General features: G+C 41.6%; 1 protein-coding gene across 1 annotated transcript in view; it reads right to left on the bottom strand.

Moving 5' to 3' along the window:
- myo10l1 (myosin X, like 1) overlaps positions 1 to 24,270 on the bottom strand; it is a gene marked incomplete at both ends in the record, with an annotated part of 46,852 nt that overhangs the window by 2,161 nt on the left and 20,421 nt on the right. Inside the window, 38 exons of the mRNA XM_080513218.1 lie at positions 219 to 572; positions 1,444 to 1,567; positions 1,652 to 1,788; positions 2,516 to 2,723; positions 2,807 to 2,955; positions 3,150 to 3,298; positions 3,729 to 3,849; positions 3,947 to 4,104; positions 4,343 to 4,537; positions 4,770 to 4,912; positions 5,509 to 5,564; positions 5,795 to 5,888; positions 5,990 to 6,085; positions 6,179 to 6,283; positions 6,791 to 6,932; positions 7,208 to 7,331; positions 7,510 to 8,346; positions 8,543 to 8,831; positions 9,077 to 9,183; positions 9,293 to 9,410; positions 9,499 to 9,623; positions 9,746 to 9,826; positions 10,041 to 10,143; positions 10,999 to 11,081; positions 11,163 to 11,231; positions 11,320 to 11,412; positions 11,680 to 11,746; positions 11,876 to 11,976; positions 12,398 to 12,544; positions 12,648 to 12,766; positions 12,853 to 12,982; positions 14,288 to 14,394; positions 14,590 to 14,674; positions 14,789 to 14,802; positions 14,905 to 15,029; positions 15,738 to 15,872; positions 17,528 to 17,715; positions 19,532 to 19,690. Coding sequence (XP_080369344.1) covers positions 219 to 572; positions 1,444 to 1,567; positions 1,652 to 1,788; positions 2,516 to 2,723; positions 2,807 to 2,955; positions 3,150 to 3,298; positions 3,729 to 3,849; positions 3,947 to 4,104; positions 4,343 to 4,537; positions 4,770 to 4,912; positions 5,509 to 5,564; positions 5,795 to 5,888; positions 5,990 to 6,085; positions 6,179 to 6,283; positions 6,791 to 6,932; positions 7,208 to 7,331; positions 7,510 to 8,346; positions 8,543 to 8,831; positions 9,077 to 9,183; positions 9,293 to 9,410; positions 9,499 to 9,623; positions 9,746 to 9,826; positions 10,041 to 10,143; positions 10,999 to 11,081; positions 11,163 to 11,231; positions 11,320 to 11,412; positions 11,680 to 11,746; positions 11,876 to 11,976; positions 12,398 to 12,544; positions 12,648 to 12,766; positions 12,853 to 12,982; positions 14,288 to 14,394; positions 14,590 to 14,674; positions 14,789 to 14,802; positions 14,905 to 15,029; positions 15,738 to 15,872; positions 17,528 to 17,715; positions 19,532 to 19,690 — 5,637 coding nt within the window. The remainder of the gene's footprint in view (positions 1 to 218; positions 573 to 1,443; positions 1,568 to 1,651; positions 1,789 to 2,515; positions 2,724 to 2,806; positions 2,956 to 3,149; positions 3,299 to 3,728; positions 3,850 to 3,946; positions 4,105 to 4,342; positions 4,538 to 4,769; positions 4,913 to 5,508; positions 5,565 to 5,794; positions 5,889 to 5,989; positions 6,086 to 6,178; positions 6,284 to 6,790; positions 6,933 to 7,207; positions 7,332 to 7,509; positions 8,347 to 8,542; positions 8,832 to 9,076; positions 9,184 to 9,292; positions 9,411 to 9,498; positions 9,624 to 9,745; positions 9,827 to 10,040; positions 10,144 to 10,998; positions 11,082 to 11,162; positions 11,232 to 11,319; positions 11,413 to 11,679; positions 11,747 to 11,875; positions 11,977 to 12,397; positions 12,545 to 12,647; positions 12,767 to 12,852; positions 12,983 to 14,287; positions 14,395 to 14,589; positions 14,675 to 14,788; positions 14,803 to 14,904; positions 15,030 to 15,737; positions 15,873 to 17,527; positions 17,716 to 19,531; positions 19,691 to 24,270) is intronic.

The following is a 24,270-nucleotide window of genomic DNA, read 5'->3' as shown; positions in this document are numbered from 1 at the left end:
ATTAGATTTTATTTAAAGCAATATGTTTACTTCTTGTACAGCTAATCCTCTTTGAGACTTTTGTCTTTGTCCTGCTCAATACTGCCACTACCACTGGGGCTGCCATTTCTAGAGTTATCGCACACAAATCAACACTCAATCTACACACATTATATATTTTGTTCATACGTTATCTCTTACACCACTGCAATTTTAGCAGTCTTTCTCACACTACTGACCTTCTGCTTCTTCAGCGAACCCGTTTTGAAGCTCCTCCTGAGTGTGCCATCCAGGAAGCTGGGAGTCTTTCGTTTCTCTGCCCCGGGCGCGATGCCACCCGGTCCTCCCACTGTGCCTTTCCCGTCTCCTGCCCCTCCTCCTCCAGGTCCTCCAGCTCCTCCTGCTGCCCCCACGCCGGGCTTGGTGGAGTGGAGGATGCGGTTGCGGAGACGTCCGATCGGGTAAACGGTTCCCAGGCTCCACCCGGCCCGGCCTGCCCCATCAACGTGGAGATACTGAAGACGTAAAGCAGCCAAGTGCTGCAGAGTCTCCTCTGACGCTGGGAAGTGACCACTTATCAGAGACTCATGAGCCTGAGAGCGAGTGAGAGAGTGGAAAGTAGAATAAATGTCAGTTCTTTTTTTAAAGCAATTAAATGCCAGGCCACACGATGCTGTTGTGGTCGGCACTCCTGTCTCACAACTCGTCCACTGAGTTCAAGTTCAAGCTTTTCTGTATGGAGATTCTCTCTGTACATGAGTGGGTTTTCTCCAGGTATTCAGGCTTTTCCCCAAAATCCAATCCAATGTCACACATTTAACAGTTGTTTTGAAGCAATTGCTGGCATTTAATTGAATATAAGTGTGTGTGTTTGCCATGTGATCGACCAACTGATGTCCTGTTCAGGGTGTACGCTGCTCACTTTGACCGTGACTTAAATTAATGTGGGCGTATGAGAAGGACTGAAAAATATAATAATATTGCAAATGATTACATACATTGGTTTTGTCTTTGGAAGGAAATTCAAATGGCTTGGTCTACGACAAACTGTCAAGCACAAACATTATTTTGCTTGTAAAAACATCAGAATTTAAATGAAAGAGAGACGCCAAACTCAGAGAGACAGTGAAAACACACACACACACACACACACACACACACACACACACACACACACACACACACACACACACACACACACACACACACACACACACACACACTTGGGCAATTTAACATCACAGATGAACCTAACCTGCATGTTTGTGGACTGTGGAAAGAAACCAGAGTACCAAACAGAAAGGTCCAACCTGGATTTGAACCAACAACCTACCCGTTATCAAGTTTGTAAATATATGAATAAATATATATTTATTGATCGAGGAGCTTTTCCTTATTGGGGAAAAAAAAAAAGAGAGAAATATTGTGATGTTTACAAGTAGGAAATGTGGAGGGGAGCCTTGCCTGTTCAAACATGAAAGCAAACTCCACTCCTTCTTTGGGCATGCTCTCCACATCCAAGAAGCAGTACAGCTTGAAGTACAGTTTCCACTCTCCTTCCTCCTCCTCTTCCTCGCTGCCTGCCAATCTGAACCACAGACGAAACAGGCAAAGGGTGAGTCTCGACACTGACACCAACGGAACTCAGAATTTGTAGTTGCATCAAACGAACCTCTCAAACTTGGCCAAGACGTCTGCCACAATCACCCTGCTCTCCAGAGCTCGGTCTGTGGAGGAGTTGTGTTCAAACAAAGAAAACAGGTTCTTGCTTTCCTCCATCGCTAAACCTCGGATCAGCTTCTCCACGACCTGCAACAACATTAAAACACGGATTATTTTGCTATTGCACAAACTGGAATATTATTGGCCCATGTCATGTTGTGTGTTGTAATCAATGACACGTAATCCCACTGTAGAAAAGTAACCTGTGGTGTTTCACAAGGTTCAGTTTTGGGACCGGAATTATTTATTTCAAAAGATGTTATTACAGTATCAAATAAGTTCAAATATGTTCTATTTGCTGATAACAATGTATTTTGTACAGTACCGAGCAATAGCACTAAGTCTTGTATAGGATAAGAGGGATAAGGACAGGACTTTACAAAAATCTCATGAAAAAATATATCTAATTCAGAGGAAATGTTTGAACAAAAAGCAGGAAAATGTGTTTGCTTGGTTAGTTTCCAATGAACAACGTTATATACTAATGGCATTTAAAAATATATAATATTAATATATAATAAATAATAATATAATTTTAAATCTCTGAACTTATTTCCTATAAAAAGTAAATATCAACATGATTTGCTTTTCTTGTACTATCTTACTATTCTTTTTGTAGAAATTGAAAATTATAACCCAGTATTTAAATTTTAATCTCATTAACAATATTGAAATGTGTTAATTACATCACAAAACATTATTATTCAAAACACAAAGGAACTAGAGGAGCTATAGTCACTATTTATTTAAATTACTTTTGGGTTCAAAGGAAAAAAGTTCCAAATTGTGTGTGCGTGCGTGTGTGTGTGTGTACCTCTCCAGCTGTGGTGTGCGAGTTGATGGAGATCTTGCATGAGCCTCCCCCGTGGCAGTACACGGTCGTGCTCATCTCCTGTCTCACCAGCAGGGCGGCGATCTCCTCCTGAGAGGGAACAAACTCACGAGTCTTGGTCTTCTTCAGCGATTCCCCGATGAAACTGGCGTAACGCTCAATTTCCGTGCCGGGGTAGCGCTCACGCACCCTGCAAGCACGAACACAGGCGACACCGTGAGTGTGAAGCTACGTTTGTAAATCAGCCGCCAAACAAACGCTGCGGTCAGGCACCTCTTGAGGTGGAAGCGGAGGTATCTGAGGATGGCTCGGCTCGGGAGGAAGGTGCAGCTCATGCAGGTGAGCAGGTGCCAGTGCGCTCGATTGGCTGGGCTGTTTGGCTGAGGCACGTGATTGGTCTGCTTGATCACCTGGCAATATACCTGCAGAGGGAAAACAATGCGTTTCAGGAGTATTATAAATAAATCTGCAAAGAAAAAAAAAAAAAATTAAAATAATTTTATTACCAAAGTGTTGGAAACATCTTGATGTTCACAATAAATTCTGGCTCACAGCATGTAAAACTGTTGGATTCCATATTTTTGCCTCTCACAGGGTTTAAATAAAATGGGAGTACCTCATCCCTGAGAGGGCGCAGGTCCTGGCAGGTCTGCAGGATACCCTGAATGATGGGCACTGTGTCTGCCAGCGTCTCCATCTCCTGCAGTGAGTTGAAGACTCTCACTGCTTCGTCCTGCAGACTGGCATAACCCTGCTGCCTTTGTACTGCTTGTAAGGAACAACCAAAGGGAGGAAAGGTCAACGAGACACAGAAATACTCAGTGAGGCATTCAAACTGTATGATTATATGTCAAGAAGCTGACTGTGGAGATAGAAACGGGCGCGTCAACAAGAAGGGACCTTGAAAACAACCAATAGCCTATTCTTTTCTTAAGAGACCTGATTTTACACGCTCGACCATTGTTTGGCTTCTCTTTATTGACAAATGAGGGATTGTCGATGGGGACTGAAGCCTGAATAGAGGCAATGTAGATCGGACATCGTGGGAAAAACTGCAAGGAACCGCTACAGAGGAAGAAGCACTTGGTAACACATGTGGCTTTCCGTGCATTAAAAGTTTGGTTTGAGCGGAGCAACAACGCGGAAAGAACCCTCGCTATGCATAATTCAGAGGAGCGAAAGGGGTTTTCCTCACAGCTGGTGACCTCTCCGTACGGGAGCGGCAGTAGAGGGGAGTGCAGAGGATGCTGAGTGTATCTGAGGATGGGGTTCCTCCTGTACATCTGATCCACGATGTCTGGGTTCACGCTGTTCTCCTGAAAGGACATGACCAGGGTAAAGAGATTATTACAAAAAAAAAAAACACACATTCGGGTTGATTTATCTGAGTGGTAAGTAGTTTTTTTTTTATACCTTAATATCTCGGATGAGCTGCAGAGTTGGAGTTTCTATCGGGGTCTTGCTGTCGATCACCCCCTGGATAGCAGCCGTCCACCTCATGGCCTCATTCAGCATCTTGGTGTAAAGGCGGTAGGAGTGCTTCCTCCCGTACACGATGATGTTCCAGTAGCCTGCAAAAACAGGATCCAATCTGCATTGTTTAGTCTAAAACAACATAAATAATCTTCCCACTTGGTTTTCATTCCTAATATATTTCTTTTTTACTCTCATAACACTCATAAAGATATACATTTTTGATGGATTTAATTATAAAACAGGATTCCTGCACGTGTCCCTAACCTCTTATGTATAATCCCTGATTACGACGACCCGCTACCTCGCTTTCCCCTTTCATTTCTCTCCTCTCACCTGTCTCCCTGTGCACCCGTTCATCCGGCTGAATGACAGAGCAGAGGGAGTTGAGGACCAGAGTTCCCATCTTGGAGGAGTTTTTCTCGGAGCTCTTGTAGTAATCCAGGGAGTTGTGGGTCAAGACAAACCAGCGCTTCTTCAGCTTCAGAGAAGTGCTCTTGGCATTCGTCTTCATCTCCTTTTGAAGCCAGCCTGAAAGACAGGAGGACGGGGGGGATCGGGAGAAAGTGGCAGGTTGTTTTTTTTCAGTATGAAATAAAATATGTAAACACAAAGTGAAAGAATTATTAGTATGGCTTTCATGATTGGCTAAATCAGTTGGCCTATAACCAGGGTGTTTGTGCATCTTGGAAGAAACAGATTAATGAATTATCGACTGTTATGTCCAGGTTTGTTCAATACAGTCTTAAAAATAGAATCACACCTCTAACAAGGAACTCCTGCCCGTCTATCCTGGCGTCTCCTTTGGGTTTCTGCAGCAGACTGATCCAGTGGTGCATCTCCTCTGGAGTGTCGCTGTTGCAGTGGATCACACGATTGGCCGTGATGATGACAAAAGAGTTGGGCCTGAAACAGTGACGTGAGGGACTTTAAAAAAAGGAGGAAAGCCCTGAATTTGATGCTTCGAAGATTTCATTTTTTTCCAATAGGGGAGAGGAAGCTGCTTGATATGATGAGCTCACATCCTTTTAAGAGTCAAACATGTCAAATCAGCTTGACAGAGTAAAGATGAAGTAATTCTCTCATAACTAATTAATAAAGTATATCAGCGGCTCTGTCGCATCACTATCTGTTATTGACACTTTAATTATTAAGATGCTGTAGATACATTTCTCGCTCACTCCCTTGAATCTGCACAGCATTTACTCTAACTATCTGATCACAAACAAAAGGCAGTATTTTCAAATCCAAACTATTAAATGATAGTAAATTGGAATCTTAATGTTCATTAAATAATTTCTATTATTGCTATAAATTCACAAAAGATAAAAATGTCAATTAAAACCAGGATGATGCTATGCATGGTAAATATATGTCATATTTAAATGAGAACCTTTTAACATTTCAAGAAAAACATTTGCTCATCAGAAAACGGAAAAACAGTCTGAAGATGTAGTTATAAAGGAAAGTTTTTATAGTCCAGATGTGTAACACATACTTACCGATCAGGATTGTCTGACGCACAAACTGAGTCAATCAGGCCCACGTCAAGAGTTCCCTGAAAAGGAATTATATATAAAAAAAAAATGTTTACATCTAAAATATCAACTGATGCAGTTTTGCACCTACTACAAATAATTGATAATGTAATCAAATGAATATCTATTTTGCTGTCAAGAAAAATCCTTTACATTGCCATAAAACAGATTCAAACAGACACATTAAACAATAAACTGAGAGCAAAGTCGGCTCAGGGTGAGACGTTAATTTGAGTTTGTGCAGACTGACCACAGCATTCTTGGGGTTGGCCTGTTCGTGGGACATCTCCAGCAGCTGCTCAGGAGTGCACACTCGGACCTTACTGAGCACATTAAACCACCCGCTGCGCACACGGAGAGATCAATACAGCCCCCATGTTAGAATACATACAGAATTAGAAGCTTGTTTCTACTTTCTGCATCGTCCGTGCTTTCCGTCTCGTACCTCGCATCCTCTGGCGACTCCGCAAACACCTGGTAGGTCCTCTCATCCGTCACAATGTTCAGAGCGTTCTCCTTCTCATGATTATCCACAATCTCTCTGCAGAAACCACAAACAGGACACGTGGCAGAAGTCAAACGCTGAAGACGATGCACGTTGTTGACGGCTGCAGCTGGTCACTGGACGTCTTACTTGGCTGCTCGGATGTCGATGGTTCCCTTCAGTTTTTCCTCACTGTCGTTGTCATAGTACATCAGTTTGCTGTCTCTCAGTACAAACCAGCGCATCTTCCAGTTTCTGAGAACAAAAAAAAAACATAAAACAATGAAATCCAAAGTCACAAAATGACGGAAGATTCCTGCATGACTCGGCCTTGTTCACTATTTAATCTTTCAGTGTACCTACTGCACTAATACATGAATAAAAGAAATGTCTCCTCTTTCCTAAAGATAACTCATGCATAGTTTGTATTCTTTAGAAACTCAGTCAAGCATTTATAAGTCAAAGATACTTCATCTTGGAAACCAGACTGTAGTCTGCAGCTCTGTAGAGTACAAGGTTTAAAACATAATTAAGAGAAATACACACAACACACCACAAAGTCAACTTACATTCAACTAGTATGTGACAACTGAATAGTTAATCTTCATAATGAGATTAACCTGTTTGTTTTTGTTTTTTTTACAGTTATGAGATCTGTTAGATTTGAGCTGGATTAGAACGTTCTGAAATCATGCATCATCAACTCGCATGCAATGATTTCATTTCATTAGCATGCGCGCTTCACTCAGTAAAAACTACAACAACCTCCGTGAGAGAGTGGAGAGTCCTCCCCCCTTCTTGTAGAGCCAGCCAGACTTAAGAGACTCCTGTTTGGACCGGAACCACATGAAGGTCTCATCTTTCAACACACACCAGCGTCTTCTCCATGGGATCATCAGACCGGCTGAGGAAGTCAGATTACTCTCTTAGTTACTTACTTAATCACATTGAATGACAGATTGACAGAGCTATTGTAAAATCCGATATTAAAGTGGTTATGTGATTATCTTTTTTTAATCTATAGATTTAAAGTAAAAAGTATTTTTTTTGTTTTTTTTACAAGGCCAATTATACCGTCCAAAAAGGCTGCAGGCCTTTGATTCACCAAAATGTTATAAAGAAGCCAAATGTTTTGTGTGAAGTGTTTTATGAGTTCAGGAGCGGAGGAAACCTACACACCCTTCATGTAGAGGTAGCCGTGGAAATAAGGCGGCCCGTTTCCATTGAACACAGTCACTCTGCCGTTGGTCACCTCTTCGTCGGTGTCCATCATCCCGTCGTGTTCATCGTCACTATCTGCATACTGCAACGGCACACAGCGGCTTCAGTTTATTACGGTCGTATGCGAGAAAGGGCAAAATGATTAGATCGAACGATTTAGCAGAACGATACGCAAAATGGCGAAAAGGTTTTCGCCGCATGGCTGCTCATACATATCTGCGTGCACGCGTGTGAGGATGCGTGTAAGTGTGTGTCCTCACAGAGTCAGAGCTGCCTCTGTAGGACTCGATGCTGGCGTTGGTGCAGGTCGACTTCCTCGGGTGCTCCTCGTCGGTCACCGCGGCGCTGCCGCGGTTGCTCCCGGACACGGAGCTGTCGTCTCCCGCCGTGACCGACCCTTCCTCCTCTTCCTGGTCGTAGTCCGACTCGGTGTCGGCCGGCATGCTGTAGATCGGCTCCTCCCCGTCCCCCAAACTCTCCACCATGCTGACTTTTCTCTCCGGCTCTGTCTTCGTGTCCTCTTTCTTCTCGCCGTCCCCTGGTGGTGGTGGTGGTGGTGGTGGTACAGGGGCACCATCTCCAGGTGGAGGGAGAGGAGGCGGAGGGGGGATTCCAGGCACGCCGTCGGTTAGTAGTGGAGGTGGTGCAGGAGGAACCGTTCCCTCTGCAAACGCCGGCGGAGGAGGAGGGAGCTGGGCGAATATTTCCTGATCAATCGGAGCGTCCGTCTCAGCGGGAGGAGGGAAGTCCGGCAGAGGAATACACTCCTCCTCAGCGTGGAAACCCTCGTCTACGTCCTCCTCTTTGGATGCGCCTCCGGCTTTGCACGCCCCTTTAGAAGATTTCGCCTCGGCTGCCGGTTTAGCTCCAGCCGCTGCCAGCTCTGGATCCACGCCTCCAAAGTTCAGCAGGTCGATGCCCTTCGTGGCCTTGCGCGACGCCTCCTTGTTCATCCGCTTGAGCTCAGCGTCCCGACGCAGTTGCAGCTCCTGCTTGGAGGACTCGCAGAGCTGAGACACTTCGTCCTCCCTCTTCTTCTGCAGGCGCTCGATCTCTCGCTCCAGCTGCAGGATCTCCTCCATTTGGCGAGCCTCATCCTTGAGTCACAAAGAGAGCAGGGCAAGGCTGTATCAAGCATCTAATATGTGAATCACATTAATATTTCATTGACAAGCATTTGCTTTTCACTCTTTACACACTAATTCAATTGCTGGGAGTATAAAACAAGGAAGTTAGTTTTCCTGGAAAAAAATTCTTGTTTTCCTGTGTTTGAACAAACAGCTTTAAACATACACTTGTCTCTGATGATTTCTCTTTATCCTCATCTCCTTCCTCGCCTTCCTTCTTCTCTTCGCCGGTTGTTTTCTTCTCCACTTCCTCTTTCTTCTTTTGCTCCTCCTCCTTCTTCTTCTTCTTCTCCTCTCTGAGTTTTCGGATGCGGGCGCGCGCCACCTGGCCTCGCCTGTGTTTCTGCAGCACCAGCGTGGCCTTGCGCTGCTTTGTGAACCGTTTGCGCTGGATGTGCCGCCGCAAGTGCTTCTGCAGGGTGATGATGCTGGCTCGCGCGCGTTTAAAGTATTTCCTGTAGATAACAAGTAGAGTTAAAGGTTGGAGCAGACAGCTTTAATTGTATAAAGTGACCACTTAACCGCCATCACGTTTTGGAGTTGGAGAAAATACCCATACACACAGAAGCAACACCTCAAAACCCCCAAGCTCCAACCCGGCCTTTAACCAGGAGTATTCTCACCATGAAGCAAGAGCACTGACCGGTACAACACCATATTGTCCTAAATATGTAAACTATTGATTTATACTTGATCTTACTTTGCGCAGAAAGTAAGCAAATGTGCACGAATTATCATGGCGGCTTGACGGCGAACGTCGTCCCGGTCTTTCTCTAAGCGATGCTCCAAAGACTCCTTCATGAACACCTACAACGTAAAAAGGCACAGGTTGAAACAATCCCATAAAATATATGAAATCCCATTGAAGACAGCTGAGAATCTCCCATGGCTGTGCCAAGAGACGACAAAATCTCACCTTGGTTTTCCCAAGCTGCCAGTCTTTCTTGGTCTTGTCATATTTGGTAAGAAGATCTGTGCTCTTCTTCTTGTCGTCGCCTGCCGTCGGTACTTTTTCTTTATGAATGATCTTGTACCTATAACAGAGGCATAATAAAGAGTAGCACAACAGGTGACATTGTGAAATAACGTGACTGAGCTGAATGAAGATTTAAAGGATATTACCGAGAGAAGAAATCCTTGAAGGGTCTGCGGACAGGAAACCCAGCACGGCGGATCTTCACGGTTTCCAACATCCCAGAATACCTCAGCTGGTTCAGGACGACCTCCGGGTCAAACACATTTGGATTCTACAAGAAAAGTATGAAGCGTTAAATTTATAGTTTTGCAAGATCACGTGCATTTATGCTCTGAGATATAGAGAATAATATGATTTTCACATCCAATGCAAATAAAGGAGAAGCTCACTGACCTTCTCCATGTTGGGCTTAATGCAGCGAATGAAGAAAGGATTGGATACGCTGAGAGTCGCCATGAGAGCATGAAGAGAGTCCTAAAAGAGAAAAGCATTAATTTCAACATTACAAAACCTTGTTATAACTCTGTGAAATAGCTGACTCTCAATACAGTTTTTGACGACACTTTCTTTCATGCATAGCTCTTCAGCTCTAATACATAAAACCTTGTTGAAGGATGCTTGCTTGTCGTAAGTTTAACAATTTCTTTCATCACACATTCACTGAATGCAAATTAAAAAGGTCACTCACCCTGAACTGGGAGCTCACAGTCGGCTTGCGTCGGGCTGTTCCCATTTTCTCCTCGTTGTTTCTGCTGCCAACCTTTTCAAACAAGTCATAGATGAAGTCCAGTCTGTGTGGCAGCAGAGGCACGAAGGATGAGACACATCAGTCATTATCTCAAAGAAAGAAGAACTGGAGACGTTCAACACAATGAAAAAACAGAAGTGTCCGACCGAAGATTTCAGGATTTTGTTCCTGCACCTTTATAAGATTTAAGTTACTTTTTATAGTTTTATGAGTGATTCAGCAACACAGAAACATAATTTCAGAGAGTGAATCTCTGACATATTGAATGTGGTTTATTTATGATGCTTGACTTTTTTTTAATTAAACTTCCTGAAATGTTTTAAATGTAATTTTCAACGATAGGGCCTGAGGCTTTGCCTGCTCTGAGATTCTCAAAAAATCTGCCACCGTTTGGCATCACTATAATTCTTATGGGAAATCGAAGATATTTCAAGACTGTGGACACACCTGTGCTCATGTTTGTTTACAGGTGGTGATATTTATTTTTCATGTCGGCTTGTTTTGTATATTGTTTATATTTATATTTTATGTAATAATTCCTCGATCAGTTTTTTCTGTCTGAAATAAAGCCATTAACTAACAAACCTACTAACTCAAATCAAAGATTTTCTTCCACTGACTGATAAACCTACAACCTCTACTTTATTGACTACAGTTGCAACTATTATTGGTTATTCATTAAATTGAAATATAAAGTGAAATCTGCCAAAAGAGAATGAAAAATATCCCATTTGAATCTGTATTTTTTTCTACACAACGCTCTCAGTAAAGTCATAATATGGAAGTAAGAATAGCTTCTGCACACCACAAAGTATAAAGCAGCTTGACTGAGCACATACAGTATTTGCAGGCTAAGAGTTGCTATCCATCAATCATTAATATGAATTAAATAAAGTACCTGCTGTCCTTGAGCATGTTCAAGATGTCATCTCTGAAGGTGTCTCTGTTCTTCTCCAATATCCCTCGAACATCATACAGAACCTGTGACCGACAGACATTTCTTAGATCTCACACCTCATATTAAACCAGTGCGTCCACAAGCGGCTCAGTTTTATAGCTCACCTCTCCGGCATAGTGTTTGATTCCAAACTGATGATCGGCCAGCCTTGGCTTGACATAGTAAGGGTTTGTCTACAGAACCCAAAGAGAAGAATATTTAGCATGACAGATAATACCGTTTTGTGGAAGATGCATGAACCAATGAATGTAAATAGCTCACGGAGTGTCGGCTGTGCAGCTTCTCCAGCAGAGTGAAGTCTGTGCCTTTGGGGAAGCGACTCTCTTCATTCACAAGCGCCAGCAAGCCCAGTTTCTAAGAATCACGGGGAAAATAAGATGCGATTGTATCCGTATTATAAAACCAGTACCATAATGATCATGTCCATTATTAGATCAGTTCCCAGACCTCATCTCAGGCAGACTTCCAAATCAGCTTTTAATAGACAGAGAAGCTCTGTAGTGTTTATTTCCATTCAGATTAACGCAACTCTGACTGGTAAAAGTTGCTGCTGTGGTTAATGGCTTTGTCAATTCTGGTCTTATCTTAAGATTGGTCAGGCACCCAGATGTTCGATCTTACCTTCTCTATGAGGTCAAGACACTCTGCATTATCCATCCAGTCAATTGCATCCCACTGAACACCTTCCCTGTAGAAAGTACCCAAAAATAATTATGCAAGAAAAATACAGCATCAACCTAAAGCATCGTTGTGTTTAATGCCACGTCTGCAAATATCTACAGAAAACCTGCAGACTGTTAAAGAGTGAAATGTTGACCTGTTGTACTCCAGCTGCTCCAGGGAGAAGATATGCTTGTTGAAGTACTCCTGAAGCTTCTCGTTAGCGTAGTTGATGTTAAACTGCTCGAACCGATTCACCTTCAATCAGAAAGAGGCATACAGCGAGAGTGTTGCTGCTCTGTTCTGAAATTTCTCGTGCTTTGTGTCTTTGTGGCTTATTTATCCAGTGTGTTTCCTTCATGTCTGATTCTCTCATGGTTCCTTGTGTCCACGTCTTGTCATGTTGTCAATGACTTTTATTCTTTCCTGCTCCGTTCGTGACTTGTGTCATTACGTTTAAAATCGATTCCGTCTTATCAGGGTTATGTTTGATGTTCCTACACCCTCACTCACATCTTACATACATGAGCTCAGCCCGACAGTATCATACATCTGCTTTCTGGCTCTGTTACTCAAAGGAAGTACTCTCGTTTACTATAAGTATTACAGGATTAGTGGGAATCAGAAGAGAAATCGTGATGTCTGTGTAAAGTTGATAGATTTGCCAAACAGGTCGAACCTCAAAGTTCTCAAAGCCAAAGATATCCAGGATGCCGATAGATTTGAAGTTTTCCTTTCCTTTGATTTTCTGATTTATCTTGAGGATGATCCAGGAGAAGCATTGGGAATACAACGCCATCGCAACAGAGTCTCGGGAATCAACCGCCTGCAACCGAGAAGGAAAAGTTAGGATAGCTGTGTCAGATTGTGAATATACGCACATATATACACATAAAGATATATAAATATATACGTGCATGTATGCTGACCTGCTCGATAGTGAGTGGGGAACAGATTTCCTCCCCTCTGAGGATTATGGAGCGCTGAGTCAGGACTTCAGAGAGCTGGAAGACATCCAGACCTAATAGCTCACTGGCGTTACTGACCACTGGAAACACAGAGAAAAAAGGGGGGGGGGGGTCACACCTCTGCAGTGCATCCGTCTCAGTTACTCCTTCACAGCAGCACAATGACCTTGCTTGGTGGTGATCTGAGCCCCTCCTGCAGTCATGAACTCGATGTTGCCCAGCTGTAAGACTCCCGACAGCAGCTTAAACATGTCTCTTATCTCCTCCTCTGTAAACTGCAAAACCTTCAGCGCTTCCTGCACAAAGAGAGGCAGAGGAAAAGTGATTTGGGCCTTCTATTCTCAGACGTTTGCAGGCAAAGCATCAACACCCGAGTGAGTCTGGACAAACAGGTTTGATAAATAGTGAAGGAAACAAAGTCTCTGCGGGAAAGACGCTCGGTTCAGAGAGGAAAGCATCTTGTCTGGTCAAAGTAAACATTTATTGTTTTAACAACACCTGCAATACAACCGAGTGCTTTACGATATATCAATCCTGTCAGTTACATTGTAAAAGGCTCATCTCTGGTTTTACGCTTTTCTATGTTTCCTGGCTGTCCTAGTACCCTGTTCTCATTGCTTCTGTTTCTAGAGTTCTTGTAGATGTGTTGTCTTGTCGTGTCTTTCCAACTCAGTTTTTCACTGCCTTTCAGCTGTTGCACCTGAGTTCAGCCGTGTCTTGGTTTTTACTCTTCCTGTGTGCAACTTTTGTAGTTTGAATTGGCTCAAGTCAACCTGGACCATGTTCCTCGTTGGGCTGAGATAAGTTTAGACGGCTGGGCGATCTTCTTTCTCTTCTCTCCTACATGCGGCGTCATGAACATTATGTGTCCCTTTGCTGCAGTCTGTTCTCTGTATCGTCCTGTAGGCTGGTTGGCTGTGGACCGAGACGTTCATGACATCTGCTATCAACTCATTGGAGCAAGTCTGTGTTGCTCTCCCAACTGCACCTCTCTTACTGTCCCATATCCCCATAACTATTGTGAACAGAATTTGTGTCTAGATATGGACGTTTCTCCCTGGTAATGGCCTTTTTTTTCACTGCTGTTTATGTTAGATCATGTGGTATTGTTAGGTTTTCCTCAAACATTTAAATAATTAGAAAAACATCCCACGGGAAAATGATCATTTCAAATCCTAAGTGCTACTGCAAGAAACTATAACCAGAAAATGATTAAGACAACAAATATGTAAAATTGATGACTGTATTGTTACTTATGATAATGTAAAGATGCAAAAAAAAAAAAAATACAACTTCCTTTTTGAGACTGCAAGAGAATATTTTTCTCAGAATAAGGCAATACCGGATGGACTTCTTGAATGTGTAAGACCACACTGCATGTAATGTTTTTACTCTGCATTTTACTGTATTTGTTGTTGATTCTGCCAATTCAGTTACGATATTTATCAGAAGTTGCTCATTGCTTTTGAATTGAAGATTTTTATTTATTTTATACATCTCTTCTCAAATGTGTATCAAAAAAGCGATCGACATGTTTTTGTTGAATGATGGGTTTGCCATTTGTTTTGTTTTTTTAAAAAGGAAAGAAACATTGCACGTACCATAACACTGTTAAACAGTTCTTTGTCATTCAGGCTCTTGTCCTTCAGGCATCCTGATTGGCTGAGGTAGTGGAAAGATTCAGGAGGATCCTCCAGAAAATACTGGCCTGAGAGAGGATATATGAAATACCAGTTTGTAGTCTATCTAGTGGTAACTTAATAAGAAATATGAAACAGGCTGAATCTAAATTTACAAACGTTTTTACATCAGCAGTTAATACTAAGACTTTGAACATATATTGGACGTTTACATACAAAAAACAATTAGCAAAGTTGCTGAAACCGAAAGAGTTTTTCTATACTTTTATGCTCTTTACTCGCTCCCGCCAGCAGAGAGTAGAAGATGTGGTAGTTTCGTTCTCCGGGGTTTTGTCGTACCACTCGATTCTGCGGGAAAATCAATGCAGCAAAGCCAGAATTAACATCTCCCCATGACTCACAACACTAAGCTGTCACAACAGTCCTGATAAATTTCGGCGGACAAGTCTCAGACACGCTTACCTTTTCCAGTAAATCTGAAAGGCGGAGTCAAGGAAACAGCAAACACATCTTTATACGGATCTGCACATACATGCCTGTGCACACATGTCATGTCGAATGTATGAATGTAAGGATACAATCAATAACACAGCCTCCTTGGATGTTTCCACCCTCAGAGAAGTGAAGCTGGATGAACTTCCCAAAGCGACTGGAGTTGTTGTTGTAAACCGTCTTTGCATTTCCAAATGCTTCCATGATGGGACTGCAAGGAAGAAAGAAAAAAAAACTTTAAGTTTATATATCATGATTGTGTGTGTTTCCCTGTACACAAGTGACCCATCAATATTATTTGGAGATGTTATTTCTGTTCGTTTTTTTGTTTTTATTTTATTTTTGCACACTTTCAACATTTCTGGATTTGATTCTTCTAATCTATTCTACTGTTTTCCAGTTGGAGGTTGCCACAGTGGGTCATTTCTTCAAATGGTGCAAATACATTTCAGAAGTGATGTGACAAAAAGCCTCTACCGGACTCAACAGCTCCGATTGGCTTCTATTCTTAACAACAGATGGATCAAACCAAAGACACTTTAACACTATAACCAGAAAGCTCAGTTGAAAGTGAAAGAGTGTGAAAGTCAACACAACTCCTACTGGACTCAATGCCTGTTTTTTTTTATTACTATTATCACTTTATTGTGTCCTGTCTCTGATATTACTGTTTTCCACAGGTCTCCAAATGCACCATCATTGTGGATTTTTATATCGTTTGGCCTTATCTAGTATAGGGAAATGTATCGTCCTCTGTACTCGTGCATATTTTCACACATATTTACAACTTCTACATGAGCACACACAAAAAAAACCAATGACCACATTTTGCTTGGCGATGTATTATTGAGAGAAAGGTGAGATGAAAAAAACGTTTACCACATTTGAAAGATAATTGTGACTGATCAGCACACAGTACCTGCTCTGGACGATGGCCTGCTCCACACGTGTGGTTTTCTCTGAAGGAGGGGCCCCGGCCGACTTCTGGCTCATCACCGACAGAAACTGCAACAGTAGTTTGGTGCTCTCCGTCTTCCCTGCTCCTGATTCACCACTGACAGTCACACACACGCACACACACATGCAATTAAATTACACACACAGTGACCTTTTGTGACATTCCCATATCACACTGGCCTGGTTCCCTAATTGATAGCTTCAAAGATATTTCATTAGCCCCCAGTCTTTTTCAATGAGGAGACCCGGTGAGATGAAGGCTGAGTGTAACTGAAAGCAGGGCAGTGAGCGGGTAAATGACGACACGCCGTTTTAATGTGCTTATTAATATTCACAATGACGTGAGACACAACCGTGATCTCATTCTCTAATTCTTCTTCAGCTCCAACTTGAACTTTGCTCTTTTCTCTCCAAACCGTCTGCTGAAATCAATACGTCTGAAATGTGACAGCAGTCGTCTGCTTCTTGTGGAATTAACCTTGATTTTTCATTAGGTGTCATTGTCTGCACAGACTTCGGCGACAAACAGAGGAAGAAAAGAGCACGGACACATTCTCCTTCCTCCATTTCCTCATAGCACAAATTATGTGGCCGAGACAAGGACAAGCCATTGTCATGATTTTAAATAATTTCTGCATTAATAGTTTGAAAAGATAAACAAGCCGTCAATCTTATGTGCTCTATTTTTCAGAGCAGCTACTCTTTTACACAAATATCTTGTCAGCCAATCAAATGGAAGCAAAATAATGCATTTAAACATGCAGATTAAGACCAGGGAAGACATGTAAGTTCTTTTTAAACATAAGCTTGGCTGTTGTTTCCAATGGGGACACTTTAAGTATTTCAAGAGTGGCAGATCTTTTTTTGGTGGTTTCATGTGTCCACCATTTCTGAGTGAGGCACACAGACTGAACCTTCTGGCAGATCAGTAACAACAGCATGTCAACTGGAAACAGCAAAGTGAGATTACAATTTGCACAAGATCAACAACATTGGACAGAGGACGACTGGATACACAGTCAGGTTCATAAATATTAATTTGATTTGGATGTATACATGCTCAAATTAGTTATTAAAGTCTGAAATTCAAGCACGCCTTTATTTTTCATTTATAAATCCAATGTAATGATGCTCAGAGGGAGATCTTTTCGTGACACATTTGGGCTCCTCTGTACCAAGTGAGAAATGTTTACATGTCACAATGAGTGTTCATGCTAAGCTAAGTACTTGTGCTGGGTACTGAGAGGCAAATGTGACACTTATTGGTGAATGTTGTCATTGATTGAGTGGCTATAATGCACAACTCCAGTGGCTACTGCAATGATTTGCGTATTTCTCTCCTTTATGATACTATTTTCTAAATGTGACAAGCAGTCGAGGATTTTTGGTGGTAACAGATATAGAGAGGAGCAATGAGTTTTAAAAGTCTCCTGGCTGGAGATTCACATTCAATAACATTGAACACATGAGCTTTTCATCAAACTCTACAAGAACAAAGTGTATTTCTTGAGGTGATGAACTCCTCTATTAACTATACATTCAAAATGCATGCAGGGAAATGAAAAATGCATGTGTCACACTGGGTAAGTAGGACAAACCTAACTCGATCTGATGCATGCTGGCAAAGCCTGCAGTCATGTCAACGGATTTAGAAAATGGGTGGATCAGACCGATACATGGATAAAGGATCCTCCGACTGGACAAGCAAATTACATAAAATAGACAGGTGATTCGTGGGCGGCTGAAACTGACCTGATGAGGACGCACTGGCTGTCGGGGCGTTTCCAGATGCAGCGGTAGCATTCATTGGCCACAGCGAAGATGTGGGGCGGGAGCTCCCCCAGATGGTGCTTTGAGTACAAGTCCACCCTCTCCAGGTCGTATAGACCTGCGATCTGCTTGTACGGGTTGACGGCTGACAGGATGCTGCCGATATTGGTCTGGAACGAGCAAAGACAGGATGTTTTGGGGCCTCCAGAAATTTTTTTTTTATATATAAATGTCCTTCTTCGCTATTCTTTTGTACTTTGTTCTTGTTTGTTTCAAAAATAAAAATGTCATTAAAAAAAACACTAAGAAAAAGTCATTTCTTTCTTAATGTGAACTGTAAAACTTATATTTCAAGCTTTTTTGTTACTTAATTAATATAGTCGATCCACATATTTGATATATTTATTAAAATGAGATATTAATCAACAATTCCAATTCTTGTAAAAATGCCTTCAACCGGTAACATATCAATGATATTCAATTTTTGAGAAGCACCAGTACACACTTTAACAGCTATAGAGAAAAAAAGATGGTACTTTGCAACATAAACAAAACATATGAGTCAAATTTAAAAGCAGCTGTGCAGTAATATTAATCTGTATTGGAGGATAAAGGATCACAGCAGGGTGTGGACGTGACATTGGGCATGACAAGGGATTTTTATTTGAGAGATTTTTAGTGGAAGGCTAAAGTGGAATCAGTGAGATGATAGATGAGTTAGAGGCAGCTTGTGATGTATGGCTCACTTTGGTTTCGATTCTGCTGCAAAAGAAACCAAATCGTCCAGTCAGCACCTTCTCAATCGTGTCATATTGCCATGTCTGTGCAGTTAGTGTAATATTCACGTGACACTGGGCAGAAAGACACATGGAAGCATGAACACAGAGAGTTGACCCACACATGAAAAAATGTTATGATCAGCTTAGGTTAAAATCCTTGTATGGACAATATTTCATTATCTAGGTCACACCCAGGGAGGCTATTGTTTGTCCACCGTCTGGTAATATAGCAGCATTCAAGGTTTTTTCCAAACACGATTTCTAATTTTTTTAAAATCATGACAAGGGATTCAATTTTTGACTTAATGATAATTAATTCAGTTTAATGCTTATTATACAATGAAGGACAGCAGCAATCATCTGATCTCATTGCACAGTCACACAAATAACAGCCACAATCAATTTCTCTTGTAATAATCAGTTTATATGACTCTAGATTATGAGGTTGCAGTTGTAGCACTTATATTTAAAAGTTATTTAATTTCAAGGCTTTAAGAAATTATAGTGTTTGTCTTCACACCGCACAAATCTGCAGTCATAGCAAACAATAGTTTGTTTTTGTAACAAAACAGTGCTGTGTATTATCTCCAGCTACCAATAATAATACATGTTGTAAATAACAGTAAGGTGCAGCAGTAAACCCTGATTTTGACCTTAAATGATATAAACAATGCCACTGTAATATAATACTGGAGATAAACAATAGACAAAAGATAAGAAAGACCTTACAACCATAGCCTAATCCCACTGGGATTAATTCATTTGATTCTTCAAACAATAGTTGTTTACATATTGTTTTTGTGTTAGTGTATGACTAAAACCAATTCAAAAGAGAATTAATAAAAATGTTAGTTAAACAAAAATGGCATTGATAAATCACTAATCATCCTGAACACTTTGGTCAATGAAGACTTGAAATGAAAACTTCATAGTGACATTATGGTAAAAAGTCCAACGTTTTAAACACTGTATGAATATATGAACTATTTTCAGTCTCACACTTATTGATATATTGTCACAATATGATCTCTCTCTCTCTCTCTCTCTGCCTCGCCTTACATATGCAAAGATTCCAGGAAAAGAAGAGAAGGAGCTCATCAAAAAATGATGCGCACACAAAGTGCTCCTTATACATACATGCACATTTCTACATGCTGAACCTGATAAAGGGGGGGGGGGGAACCTTTTGCTGTCTGAATTCACTTACGTAGATGTTATCCTTCTGGTAACGCTGGTACAGGTTGTGCATAATGGCGGCATCATGCAGCTCAGCCAGCGCCGACATGTCCTCCACGCCATCGATGCTGGTCTTGTGCATGGCGTACACCTGCTCTCTGGTGACCTCAGCCGTCTGCAAGTACAGTACCTGGAACACCACGACACAATCAGTGTTGATTTTGGGCCTTGAATTAAACAAAATTCAGAAACATTTAGATAGCATAGTTCTCAAAAAAAAGTTTGAAAACTCAACACTATACTGTATACAGACACTGTATGGACAGATTCATTAAAAAAAAAAAAAGATGAAGAGGTTTCAAGCATTTAAGTGGAATCATTGTAACCGTTTGCTACAAAAATATCTCCTTCGGAATAATTTCAGATATTGCATTTAGGATTTTATCATTTTTTATAAATGATTATGAAGAACAAAACAAAAAAAGCTTTCAAATATTTCTGTGTGAAATGAAAGTGTCACTATTTGAGTTAAATTATGTGGACATTTTAACTTTGTTATTGTATTAAAGTATTTGGAGATACATCTGCAGCTTCTTTCAATTTCTCCAGTTTGTGATTTCATACATTTCCTGACTTGGCAATGCTATTGGATGCCACAAGAAAAAGTAACTTTAATATGGAAACAGTTTTTATGGATTAAGGTAGCTGTCATTTTTCTTTGTCTTCCCTCACATTTTGTATTCCATTGCAAAGAAAAACTAGATCCAAACAACACGAGTCAGTTGGAAGTCAGTGAAGATGTCGGTCCGTGATAAAGTACGAGAGGCAAACGTGTTCACAGATGATTTTTTTTTTTTTTTTAAAGACATTAACATGTTATAATTGTAATGCAACACAACGAAAACCCACACGATGAGAGTGGAGCTCTACATCACTTGTTCCCCTCAGACCCCAAGATTTCATCTATGTCATCCATTGCCATGGCAACTGGAGAACAGGGGACGGAATGGGAGGAGAAACTGGCAGCAGAAAGGAAAGAAGTAGGAGGGAAAGTGGGAGTGAGGACAAGACGAAAGAAGAAGAGAGACAGAGTTGGAGCTCTGATCTGGAAGGACCTGACAGGTGGAAGCAGCTCGGCGCACATTCAGGCCAAACACGCACGAGCGGCCGCGACCACACCCGTGTGTCGATCCGTTCCTCTGAATGGTGCAAACGGACGTAACGAGGCCTCGGCTTAAAGGTCGTTCGTTCAATTCAACGGAATCGCACTCATCTAAGAAAGCTGACGGTTAATATGTCAGCTGAGTCTCACAGGCAGTGTGTGTGTGTGTGTGTGTGTGTGTGTGTGTGTGTGTGTGTGTGTGTGTGTGTGTGTGTGTGTGTGTGTGTGTGTGTGTGTGTGTGTGTGTGTGTGTGTGTGTGTGTGTGTGTGTGTGTGTGTGTGTTGCCTAACAGATGTGACTGAGGTCTGTTGAGGGTGCGCTGTAGGCATTCAGACATCCTGCTCTTAAATAAATCTATTTCACTCCAGTTCCTCCAGTCTCGGCGCGGAGCTGTAGCGTGCAGACAACTCACTCAGGGCAAAAAAAAAAACGAACAAAAAAAACCCCCAACTCAACATGGTATCGTTCTCTGCCAACTGTCTGCGAGTATAAAGGTGTTTGCGGCTGACAGAAGCAACCTGTGAGCTACATACTGCAGTACGAGTGCTCTCTCTCTCTCTCTCTCTCTCTCTCTCCTGCCGGCCGAATGTCAGTGTCGAGACGTATTGGTAAATGTTGATGACGAGCGAACTCGCGGAGTCGCCAACCTTTCTCCATCCACTCAGCTGTGATAAAAAAAATTACCCCGCATCCTCCATCGGAAAGGGCAGAACTCCCGAAGGGTCAGAACAGGCAGAACTCCCGAAGGGTCAGAACAAGCAGAACTCGTCAGCAGCTTATAGCTCAGCGTCCTCGCTATGACCCCCAACTCAATTGGCCTTTTGTCTTCACCTTTTACAACCAGGAACAATTACACTTCTATCTGCGAGACTTATGCGGTAGATCAAATGTATTTTTGGAAACATGCAGGAGGTGGAGAATTGGACACCACTGGAACAAATTAGGAAATCATTTCTTTCAAAGTGATTTTGGACAAAAGAAGCATTGATACTTAACACTAATAATGAACACAGAACACGAAGTTCCTGGTTCAGCTGAATGCTGGCTGATCTGTTGCTGATTGGTTCTCAAGTTTCGACACGGAGGAGACAAAGTTGCACCTTTACCAGGTCTGTGTGGGTTTTGTCTTATCAATGTCTGAGTAATGAGAGGCACTGACAGGCAGAAATGCCTTCATAGAATCTTCAAAATGAACCCAGTATTATTAAGGCACATCCTTTGTCTACATTTTTCTTCTTGACTTTCTCATCTTATTAAATCACTCTCTGCCGCTCTGACTTTCTCTTCCTATTTCTTGAATCCTGAGCGCCTTCATGTCTCCAACGTCACTCCTCTTTCTCTCTCATCTCTTGTTCTCTTTGTATATCACCCCCCCCCCCCCCCCCTCCAGTCTTTCACTTCTCTGCTCTCTCGGTCTCCTCTCTCGCTACTTTGCCCCTGTTCATTAATTTACCTTTCTCTTTCTGCTACCTCGCACTATATTCCCCACATTTCAACCTCCCGCACATTCACTTTCATTTTCTCATTTTTTTTTTTTTCGAGCTTACATTTTTATTGCTGGATCTGGGCCTTCATATTGTTTTTGGCGGATTCCCATTGCTATTTCCTATTTCACTCAAAGTCAATAACAAGTGTCGAGAATGTGCACAAATCCCTGACACAGACAATGTTTGAACGGGTCAATCGTTCACCTCTGCCTGACAGTGAAGTTTTACTGAGAGCCGCTTCAATCATTAAGTCAAGCATGTCTGTGCCATCAGTCCCGATCAGCCTGAGAGTGAGTAAGTATATCTAAAATGTAATAACATTTTAATGCTAACCATTCCCAGTTTAAACAGATACTCAGATGTACTTGCAAAGTCCAAAAAACATGTGTTTAAGGTTAACTAGTCACCCAAAATTTCCTGCAGTTGAAATTGTGTGTGTGCGTGTGTGTGTGTGTGATGGCTCTGCTTCCACTGACAGGACTTTGTATTAAGTGCATTCATTTCCATCCGTTCATTTTGTCCATTTCAGGGTTGCAGGCTGATCCCAGCTGGCTATAGACAGAGGCCTGGTATGTCCGTGATGGTACCCAGTCCATCACAGGACAAACACAAAACGACAGACAATCACACGTGCTCACATTCACACTTGTGGACGTGTTTGGAAGGAGCAATTTACACCAAATATATTTTTTTGGGACTTTGTGAGTAAATCAGAGTGCAGGAAAACCATGCAAACCTGACTCAGATTCAAATTAAGAATATTCTCACTATGAATACATTCATAGTTAGAATCTTCATCATCGCGTGGCTTGCATTAATTTCCAAATGAATATATTAATGGTAAAAGAAAGCTTTGCATAAGGAGTTTGCAAATTACAATTTGGACACACTCCATTCTATAAATCACAAATTCTGTATTGTTACTATGGACAGTTTTATCTAAATTTAATCAGTTTATCAAATGTGTTGTGTTATGTCCATATAAAGGGGCCAAAAAAAGCCAAAATGGCTCCAACAGAGAGAGTTCATTTAGATTCCTAATGCTTTCATTGCACCTTTATTTCAACACACTTTTTTAATACATATTACATGCAGCTTCTTTCTATGGTTCTGAATTGTAATGCATACTTTTTGTTAAAAAAAAAAAAAAAAATCTCTCTAATAAAAGCACATCCAAGCTGGTAGTTTAAATTAGTTACTAAGAAATCCCTGGACATTTATCCATCAGACCATGCAGTTCTGTTAATTTCAGGACCTTATGATGAGATATGCTCAGGAAAAATTGAATCACGAGAGATTCGGAGAGAGAAAATGCCGTGGAGACAGAAAGTATGTCAGTGACTGAAATAAAGTGCAGCTGAAGTGAAAGCAAAAAGAAAAGAGATTTTGCAAATGTATCTGTCTTCTTCCTCCATTGCCCTCTGGTGGGTTTTTAACACACACTCTGTGCACAGTGTCTCACTGAAAATTAAAGGACACACACACACACACACACACACACACACACACACACACACACACACACACACACACACACACACACACACACACACACACACACACACACACGCTCAGACTGTACCATATGAGATGCAGATGCAGTGGTCTAAAATGGGAAACTTCTTGTTAAATAATTCACCGTTTGAGAGCGAAACAGGGAAATGACTTTAGTTAGCAGAGGAAAAACCATGAGAGGTGCAGAATGAGAGAAATGACAGAACATGGTCGGTACATGTCTCTAATTGGTCTTGATTTTTACATTTCTTCATAAACACGGGCAGTGGTGAGACACAACTGAAAGATGAAACTCTATTACTGTCAATAAATCCCATCAAAGGAATGAATAATGTGTTTGTTGATCTCTGCGTGCTTTCTGACTTTACTAGAATTTACATTTAGTACAGATATCAGTGCAGATGCCCGTGTTTTAAAATGCCACACAGAAGGATGCCATCATAGTCAAATCATGTACTTTCAGAAGTGCTGAATGAACTCCTGGATGCATGTTACCTTGGATAAAAATGTCTTGTATTAGTTGTAGATTTTCTGCAAAAGGTTTATTTGTTCATTAGTTGTGCTTGCAGACAGTGGTTCACTAAGCCTGCTTAGACGAGAGCAGA

Source organism: Blennius ocellaris (genome assembly GCF_963422515.1).
Source record: "Blennius ocellaris genome assembly, chromosome: 17".
NCBI classification, from domain to species: domain Eukaryota; kingdom Metazoa; phylum Chordata; class Actinopteri; order Blenniiformes; family Blenniidae; genus Blennius; species Blennius ocellaris.
Note: the sequence above shows the minus strand (reverse complement) of the source record. Positions and strands in the feature narration are given on the sequence as shown.